The sequence below is a fragment of the Tachysurus vachellii genome, chromosome 25, assembly GCF_030014155.1.
Source record: "Tachysurus vachellii isolate PV-2020 chromosome 25, HZAU_Pvac_v1, whole genome shotgun sequence".
NCBI classification, from domain to species: domain Eukaryota; kingdom Metazoa; phylum Chordata; class Actinopteri; order Siluriformes; family Bagridae; genus Tachysurus; species Tachysurus vachellii.
The window spans coordinates 2,210,001-2,220,000 of NC_083484.1; the positions used below are offsets into that span (position 1 = coordinate 2,210,001).

Here is a 10,000-nt window from a genome sequence, read left to right on the forward strand (position 1 = left end):
TCGTTACAGTCGACTCCGATGATCATGATCAGCTCAAGTAATAACGACCGGTTTAGATTAAAGCTCTAATTCTAACGATCAGATAATGAAATAAAGATCAGATTAAACAATAACAATCAGCTCAGATACATACAATCAATTTAAATAATAAAGATCAACTGATATAATAACTATCAGAGATGTTAGCGGTCAGCTCAAACAATAATGATTAGCTCAAGTGATAACGATCGCCTGGGATGTTAGCGATCAGCTCAAGCGATAACGATCAGCTCAAGCGATAACGATCAGCTCAAGCGATAACGATCAGCTCAAGCGATAACGATCAGCTCAAGCGATAACGATCACCTGGGATGATAGCGATCAGCTCAAGCGATAACGATCAGCTCAAGCGATAACGATTAGCTGAGATGTTAGCGATCAGCTCAAACAATAATGATCATCTCAAGCGATAATGACTAGCTGGGATGTTAACATGCATCTAAGATGATAACGATCAGCTCAAGCGATAACGATTAGCGAGTAGCTCAAACGATAATGATCAGCTTAAGTGATAACAATCAGCTGGGATGTTAACGAGCAGCTCAAACAATAACGATTAGCTTGGACTTTAATGATTAGCCCAGACCTTAATTATCAGCTCGGACGGTAATCATCAGCTCGGATGATAAAGTTCAGCTTAACATTAAAGTTCAGCTGGGATGTTAACGATCAGCTCAAGCGCTAACGATCAGTTCAAGCGTTAACGATCAGCTCGGGACGATGACGATCAGCTCGGGACGATGACGATCAGCTCGGGACGATGACGATCAGATCGGGTTGATAACGATCAGCTCGGGTTGATAACGATCAGCTCGGGATGATGGCGATCAGCTCGGTCGATGACGATCAGCTCATTAGTGATGTAATGATTGTGGCTGTGACTCTGACTAGCCAACAAGCCGCCCATATGTGTCTCTTCTTTATTGGTTCCCGTTTACCCCTGATCACTCAATTTAATCATGACACTGATGAAGGGCCTCGTTTTTCTCGAGTCTGTGTGTGTGTGTGTGTGTGTGTGTGTGTGTGTGTGTGTGTGTGTGTGTGTGTGTCCTGCACGGAGTTCAGCCTGTTTGCGTGTCGGTTGTGTGTTAATGTTTGGCTCCTGATCTTTGGCAGATGGTATTTAATCTTCCACGGCCATCTGGACCGACTCTCTCTCGCATCTTTAACACCCACTCATGCCTGCCTTCATCTTTCTTTATTTCTCTCTCTCTCTCTCTCGTTCTCTCAGCACAGCACACACAGGTGTCAGCGAGAGTGACGAGACATCACACACTCTTAGTCATCCTCACACACTCGCTGATCATTTCTCTTCTGTGACACTGTGAGCTTTATATTCAAGACTTTGCTGCTTAGTTCATTTATTATTTTTTTTCTTTGTGAAGTGTTAATGATTAATGGCTCTAGCATGTGACTGACACACACACACACACACACACACATACACACACACATAATTGAATGGAGTGTCTGAGACTAGGTGTAGGACTTTTCCTTATCTCTCCAGCTGAGAGGTGAACATGAATCGCACCGTGTTGTGGATAAGCTGCTCAAGGGCATTAAAGCCCAAACACTTCAAATCCAATTATTTCCTGTTTGCTAAAATAAAGATGTGTACATACAGAGAGAGGGGACGAGGATTTCTGTTCGGGTTACACGTAAAAATATATATGTAATATAAATAAATCAGTCAAGATAAAAAATCACAAATTTGACTTTTGACATTTGTTGCACTTTTTGAAAAATATTCTGTAAAAAAAAATAAGTGGAAAAACGTGTGGGGAAAAAATACTTCAGAATATTTTGTATTATTTTGATATTGTACTGACTCAGGGGGGCACGGTGGCTTAGTGGTTAGCACGTTCGCCTCACACCTCCAGGGTCGGGGTTCGATTCCCGCCTCTGCCTTGTGTGTGTGGAGTTTGCATGTTCTCCCCGTGCCTCGGGGGTTCCCTCCGGGTACTCCGGTTTCCTCCCCCGGTCCAAAGACATGCATGGTAGGTTGATTGGCATCTCTGGAAAATTGTCTGTAGTGTGTGATTGCGTGAGTGAATGAGAGTGTGTGTGTGTGCCCTGCGATGGGTTGGCACTCCGTCCAGGGTGTATCCTGCCTTGATGCCCGATGACGCCTGAGATAGGCACAGGCTCCCCGTGACCCGAGGTAGTTCGGATAAGCGGTAGAAAATGAGTGAGAGAGTGAGTGAGTGTACTGACTCACTTGCACACACACACACACACACACACCCTCGATATGACGCTATAATTGACGGTGTACAAGCACGAGGAACCGATATTTCGACACGATGACGAGTTCTGGCATGTGAGCAGGGAATAAAATCAGATTCACAGCCTGTCTTCAGATTTAGTTGAATATATTTAGAAAATCTCAGCCTATATTAAGCAGGAAGAACTCCAGGGTTATCAGCATCTCAGTTTTACAGCATGCTGGATCATCTTTGTGTGTGTGACTAATTCAGCATCTCTTCTCATCCATCTCGGTTCCCAGAGGAGTTTCCCTTTGAGGCTGTCCATCATCAGTCAAAAGCTAAACGATCTGCTGCCATATGCTGAAAAAAGGCCCTAATAGCTTCCAAATAGACGACCATATGCCCTGAAGTCGGAACCATTTAGCCTCTCAGACGATCCTGTGTTTTTTGTTTTTTTTACGTGGATGTCTCTGATGACCAAATACCCTTAAGTAATGTGCCACAGCAGCTACGATCGATAAAGGATTTTATGGTTCTTCTTTAATCCGGATGTGTTCCTCAACGCTCCTAGAGCTGCAGCTTCCAGTACACTTTAAACTCCTCTGTATTTCTTCAAGATACCGAGAAGTTTTTTAAGAGTAATTTCTCACGAACATCACAACAGATAGTGTTTAATTTATGGACAAGTCTGAAATGTGATCTTCTCTGTTTAACATCAGACATCAAGACCACATCAGACCAGATCCACAATCTTCTTTTATTACATTTACATGCAGGGGGAAAAAAGGATAAAGATGGAACGACACCTTCGTGTTCCACCTTTTTTAAACAATAATAATAATCAGGGAAGGAAGTCTTTATTATTGCCACATATACATTACAGCACAGTGGAATTCTTTTCTTCACATACCCCGACTGAGGAGGTTGGGGTCAGAGTGCAGGGGCAGCTATGATACAGCGCCCCTGGAGCAGGGAGGGTTGAGGGCCTTGCTCAAGGGCCCAGCAGTGGCAGTTTGGATGTGCTGGGGCTTGAACCCAAATCCTCCGATCAACAACCCTTAACAGTAATATTTCTTTAATCGTTAATGTCATACGTAGCTGTAGTCATGTTTACAGCTCATTTTAACTAGCTTTTCTATATAAATAAAATTAAAATGAAAAAGTGTGGGGTCACAGTGGCTTAGTGGTTAGCACGTTCGCCTCACACCTCCAGGGTTGGGGGTTCGATTCCCACCTCCGCCTTGTGTGTGTGGAGTTTGCATGTTCTCCCCGTGCCTCGGGGTTTCCTCCGGGTACTCCGGTTTCCTCCCCGGTCCAAAGACATGCATGATAGGTTGATTGGCATCTCTGGGAAATTGTCCGTAGTGTGTGAGTGCGTGAGTGAATGAGAGTGTGTGTGTGTCCTGCGATGGGTTGGCACTCCGTCCAGGGTGTATCCTGCCTTGATGCCCGATGACGCCTGAGATAGGCACAGGCTCCCCGTGACCCGAGGTAGTTCGGATAAGCGGTAGAAAATGAGAGTGAGAGAGAGAGAGTAAAATGAAAAAGTGCAGCTCAAAGGTCTACGTACTAAACGTCGGACGTTAAGTGGCAGTTTTGCACATCGGTTTTTCCCGTCTCTTAAAACCGAGCGTGTTGAGTCACCGCCCAGTTATAATGTACTGTACGTGTGAGGCGGCGTCTAGTTTAAACTTAGGTCGTATGTCTGAAGACACGGATTCGCCGACCCCGAGTATAAAGGCCTTACGTATTCCAGCTCCCGCACATTTCTCTATAGTGTAACATATAAACACTTCCGTTCAACATGAAGGATGAGCTCAACTAGTCATGACGCACAGGACGAGTTGAGGAGATTGCAGGTGATTGTGTTCCAGAGAAAGCTCACGGCGGACGTCGGGACGCCGAAGCCTTTTTTACAGTGCCACATGAAAGCGCACTCGGCCTCACATCTCCGCCTGCAAAATAAGGTCATTCTCTGAACGTCGCACCGTGAGGACGCCGAGGTTCCCTCTTCAAACGTCCCACGCCGGCGGGTCACAAAGCGGCAGGTTCTTTTATGTGCGCCTTTAAAGGAGAGACGGCGAGAGCGCTTACGTGTGGGTGTGTGTCACGGCAACGGCGATGACTGTGCAGTAAGTTTGGGGTGGGGGGTGTTGGGTAGTGCGAGGCAGAGGGTTAAACTCTCGCCTTTGTTTTCTCCTGAATAGGAGTGGGAGCACGACTCTGACTGCTGCGCCGGCGATTTATTCACATCTCCGGCTCGGTGACCGCGTGACTAAGGAGTGGGCACAGGCAGCCATTAGCTCCATGTAACCTCGTACCTTCTAAAGGTGACGACTCTATTTCGGATAACGGGACTCGGCTCTCCTGAGAAGTCGTCTTAAAGATTTCTACAAGGAGTAATCTCTGTGATAGGGAAAGGGAGATGGATATAATTGAAAAGGGAGGGATGGAAAATCCAGAGAGACAGATATAGAGCGAAAAGGGCGGCAGTGGAAGATTGAGGGTTTGAGCAGTAGACACACTTTACAACCTCGAGGCAGTAAAGCGCTGTCAAAACGGGACACCGATCGGAAAGGCATAGCGTTAATCTTCTCTTCGCTACGCTGATGCAAATACCTCCTTTACCTGCTGTAATTCTGTGTGTCCTTATATGACAGACAGCAGCATCCGAGTGCCGTTAAAAGGATAAATTTGACAGTCTGGCTCCGTGAGGAAGGCAGAACTGGGAAGCAGAGAAAGAGAGAAGGAGACGGGCTGTGGAGGAAATGCTGCTATTTTCTGTGGCCACCCTGTCTGGGTTGCGTCAGCATGACTAAGCAAGCGTAGTCCTCTGTGCCTCGATGAAGGTCGAAGTCACAAGAACACTACAAATCATCTGAAGGGTGCAAACACAAAGGTCTGGGTCGGAGACTCGCAGGGATTCAGGGTACAGGCTGTAGATGGACAATGAGGCTTCATTAGATTTGTCTAGATGATCACTTCCCCATCTGTCAGACAAATATAGTCACCCTTTGGCATCTTTCCATGTCAGAGTGAAAGGTATTCCCTTAGCTGATGTTCTTTGCGTGCATGAATTGGAGCCTTATGGAAGATTTTTGGCGCCATGCCCATGAGTAAGTAGGCGATTTGGGGGTAAAGGGAGGTCAAATCATTAAAATGATGTAATGCCTTCAGCAGGGCACAAGGCTTCCTGAGTGTCCTTTGTGTTCCGTGTGCTTCAGGGAATCTCCCGTGATCTTTCACTCCACGCAGGAAGTCAAGTGAGCTGTTGGAACAAAAACGCCTCCACCTTTGAACTTTCTGGAGCGAGATGGACGTCAGTCCAGGTTGTGGAGAAACTTTTGCCCACAGTGGACTACGTTCAGACTCTTGTTCAGGCTACGTTCAGACTCTTGTTCAACTTGCTTGTATTACCGTATGCTTAAAGTAATTAAAGAACTTCAATCATAAGTACATTCATAGAAAAACAAAAACGTCGCTACACAGTTTGGGTAGTTTAGGGTTTTTTAGCTTCCTCTCTAGAAACCTCTGTGCTAGAGAAATTCTCTGATACAGGAACTTCTACGTGAATCCAATCACGAGAATCCAAGATCGAAAAAACATCATCTTCGACTTGTTCGTCCTGCTGCTTCCACATTTCTGAGTAAATATGTTCTTCAGAGTTGAATCGGTGGACCTTGGCATCGAGAAAGGAAAGCACCTCTGTGTTGTTCCTGCTGAGGCTTGTAGAGATAGGGTTCTGTCCACTCAGCATAAATTACATCGAGCAGGAAGTGTACCTCCGCTCTAGTGCAACTGACAGGAAACCATGAGGAGCTAAGCCTTCCCACAGACATCCTCATATACCCAGAAAGCAAAACACCAGTTTGAGTTTGCACACTTTTCACTTCAGCTTGTTTTGCACGGGGTCATGATCTCAGGTTCATCAGAGAAATTCTGGAGCCCAACCCTTTATTCTTGTATCCCTATAAAGGGCTAAATTGATTTCACGTTCAGGATCAGAAGGTTGGGTCTAAATGGAAACCTTGGAGAATGACCGAGATGCTCTCTGTGAACAGCTGTGCTTCTTCCTGTGCAGATGTTGCCAGGGGAACAAGGACAGGACATGCTCTAATCTCGGTGCTGACCCGCAGCTCGAGGCCTTTCCTGGGCAGGTCCTTCCTCTGCTGTTTCTTTTGTGTAGCATGTATGAGCACACATGGGCGGAGTGGCTTCTGCCAGGCTGCCTCAGCGTCTAGCCTGCACCGTCTGAGGCTCTCGTTCCCAGCCGGTTGCAGTGCCGGGGGATCGATATGAAATCATGAAGATGCTGAAGATGTTTCCTACACGCTTCAGGCAGAAATTCACACGGGTAGGCTTTTTCACGTTCACTTTGAGAGTGTTTTCCTGAAAAAAAATGGTTATGTTTCTGGTTTGAACATTACATCTGTTGGTGGCCGCTTCCTCTCTGTCGATTCTGTCGGAGGATAAACGTCTGAAAAGAAGAAGGAAAGAAAAAAAAACAGAAAGAGAGAGAAATACAATGAGACCTGGTGCAGTGGTGGCAGGAGGGCAGTAAACTTGATGCCCTCTACTCTGGGCAAGTTGCCTCTGGCAGGATGAAGAATTCTCCTCTGAGTTGACGTCCAGTTTATAGAACTGACAATAAGAACAATCACACAGTATGAGCTGGACTTTCCTTCCTTCCCTTTTTTTTCTTCCTTACTGTCACGTTCTCTTACTTAACTTGATGAAAGTTGAATGCTGTCATGGTGCTTTTTGGCAGATCCACAGCAACGGTTGTCATGATGGGCAGCCAGTAATTAGCGAACATTCCCTGTGCGTCCTGGGCGGCTCTACTGAGCGTCGCTGAAGCGCAGAGTGAAGTTCTTTCATGAAGAGACTTCAGAGGAAATGTACACTAATGAGATGACGCAGCAGAAACAATGGACCCTGTGTGTGTTTGCTGTTACATGTGGACAGTGTATCATTATTAGTATCGGGATATTTAGCAACTCACAGCGACTGTAATGGAACATATGAAGGTGGAAGTCTGTGAACTGAATCTGAAGTCTGTCAAGTTACTGAAACTGTCTGAAAATGTCAATGACAATCAATGAGTTGTTTGTCCTTCAGTCATAGTGAAGGGGATGTGACCTTTTTTTGCTTGTGATACTGAAGGAGGTGTTGACTCAATGTCTTTTAGTCCAAATTAAGGAGGTGTGGCCTTTGTTCCTGTGACACTAAAGGAGGTGTGGCCTTTGTTCTTGTGACATTAAAGGAGGTGTGGCCTTTGTTTTTGAGACACTGAAGGTGTGGCCTGTGTCATTGTGACACTAAAGGAGGTGTGGTCTGTGTTCCTGTGACACTAAAGGGGGTGTGACCGTTGTCAGTTTTTCACTAATGGAGGTGTGGCTTTATTCTTGTGACACTAAAGGAGGTGTGGCCTATGTTCCTGTGACACTGAAGGAGGTGTGACCTGTGTCATTGTGACACTAAAGGAGGTGTGGCCTTTGTTTTTGTGATACTGAAGGAGGTGTGGCCTTTGTTCTTGTGATACTGAAGGAGGTGTGGCCTTTGTTCTTGTGGCACTGAAGGAGGTGTGGCCTTTGTTCTTGTGATACTGAAGGAGGTGTGGCCTGTGTCATTGTGACACTAAAGGAGGTGTGGTATGTGTTCCTGTGACACTAAAGGGGGTGTGGCCGTTGTCAGTTTTTCACTAATGGAGGTGTGGCTTTATTCTTGTGACTCTAAAGGAGGCGTGGCCTTTGTTCCTGTGACACTGAAGGAGGTGTGACCTGTGTCATTGTGACACTAAAGGAGGTGTGGTATGTGTTCCTGTGACACTAAAGGGGGTGTGGCCGTTGTCAGTTTTTCACTAATGGAGGTGTGGCTTTATTCTTGTGACACTAAAGGAGGTGTGGTCTGTGTTCCTGTGACACTAAAGGAGGTGTGGCCTTTGTCAGTTTTTCACTAATGGAGGTGTGGCTTTATTCTTGTGACACTAAAGGAGGCGTGGCCTATGTTCCTGTGACACTGAAGGAGGTGTGACCTGTGTCATTGTGACACTAAATGAGGTGTGGCCTTTGTTCTTGTGATACTGAAGGAGGTGTGGCCTTTGTTCTTGTGACACTAAAGGAGGTGTGGCCTTTGTTCTTGTGACACTAAAGGAGGTGTGGCCTTTGTTCTTGTGACACTAAAGGAGGTGTGGCCTTTGTTCTTGTGATACTGAAGGAGGTGTGGCCTTTGTTCTTGCGACACTAAAGGAGGTGTGGCCTTTGTTCTTGTGATACTGAAGGAGGTGTGGCCTTTGTTCTTGCGACACTAAAGGAGGTGTGGCCTTTGTTCTTGCGACACTAAAGGAGGTGTGGCCTTTGTTCTTGTGACACTAAAGGAGGTGTGGCCTGTGTTATTGTGACATGAAGGAGGTGTGGCCTTTGTTCTTGTGACACTGAAGGAGGTGTGGCCTGTGTTATTGTGACATGAAGGAGGTGTGGCCTTTGTTCTTGTGACACTGAAGGAGGTGTGGCCTTTGTTCTTGTGACACTGAAGGAGGTGTGGCCTTTATTCTTGTGACACTAAAGGAGGTGTGGCCTTTGTTCTTGTGACACTGAAGGAGGTGTGGCCTGTGTTATTGTGACATGAAGGAGGTGTGGCCTTTGTTCTTGTGACACTAAAGGAGGTGTGGCCTGTATTTCTGTCAGTCCCAGACAGGGAGGTGGCTTTGTACCTGTTAGTCTGTATGTGAAGGAAGCAGAGCCTCTGTATCTCACCAGGAGGTGTGTCTTTTGTACCTGTTTAAAGGAGGTGTGGCCTCAGTCTACCTGACCACATGATGATGGTGTTAAACATGTGGATTTCCACTCGACTGAACACTTTGCTACTGATCCTTTGTTTAAGTGTTTTGAGTTAAATGAGAACAGCTCTAAATCATATAGCATTAAAATTCTCCTCAGAATATTGATCCCACAACAGAGAGTATATCATCACTGTAACTTACCCTCTCCTCGTTAATCGGTCACCCCGTCATCAAACGGGATCCTTCTGACGTTCATCCCGAGCGACCGCATCACACACACATCCGCATGCTAAGTCTGAGAGAGCTGTCAATCACAACCCCTGTGAGCGAGGAGTTCAGACGAGTGTTGCGTCATCCAGCAGCGTCATCTGCCCCCAGCTTTCATTTCTCTGCAGTCTGAATGACCTTCTGATTCACCCTCTACTGATAGTGAAGATGTTCCGCCTCCGTCCTCTTCATACACACGCTTAGGTTTACAAGGTCATGGGTGTGAGTGAGCAAAATAAAAACACTCATTAATCACTCGTTTGTTCTTTTGTTTTGTTTTTGTTGTTTTTTTGTCTAAAGCCTGAATATACTGAAAACACAGAAAGATCCAGACTGTGACCTGATTCCAGAAGGTTTTTTTATTCCTCCAGTCCCTGTTGTGGCTATATTTAGATACAAAGTTATGATTCAGTCTCTTTCCATCAGGGGAAATGTTCCAGAGCCAGATTACGCTGGGGGCAGCGATCATACCCTGTGATTTATTCAGCTCACTTATTATTGATTAGTTTAATCGATCATCCTGTCCATGGCTCGGAAATGTAGATAGAAATTAAGCCTCCATCTCTATCTCTCTCTGTCTCTCTCTATCTATCTCTCTCTCTCTGTCTCTCTCTGTCTCTCTCTCTCTGTATCTCTCTGTCTCTGTCTCTCTCTCTCTCTCTCTCTCTCTCTGTCTCTCTCTCTCTCTGTCTCTCTCTCTCTGTCT

General features: G+C 45.9%; 1 protein-coding gene across 2 annotated transcripts in view; it reads left to right on the plus strand.

Annotated features, from left to right (window-relative positions):
* Positions 1–10,000, plus strand: part of rps6ka3b (ribosomal protein S6 kinase, polypeptide 3b) — a 41,128-nt gene that overhangs the window by 6,339 nt on the left and 24,789 nt on the right. Inside the window, exon 1 of one of the 2 annotated variants that reach the window (XM_060862367.1) lies at positions 6,436–6,600. The exons of the other annotated variant lie outside the window; for it this stretch is intronic. Within the exon in view, the coding sequence (XP_060718350.1) occupies positions 6,550–6,600 (51 nt within the window). The 5' untranslated portion in view covers positions 6,436–6,549. Of the gene's footprint in view, positions 1–6,435; positions 6,601–10,000 lie in introns of those variants that run through there. 2 annotated transcript variants of the gene reach the window in all.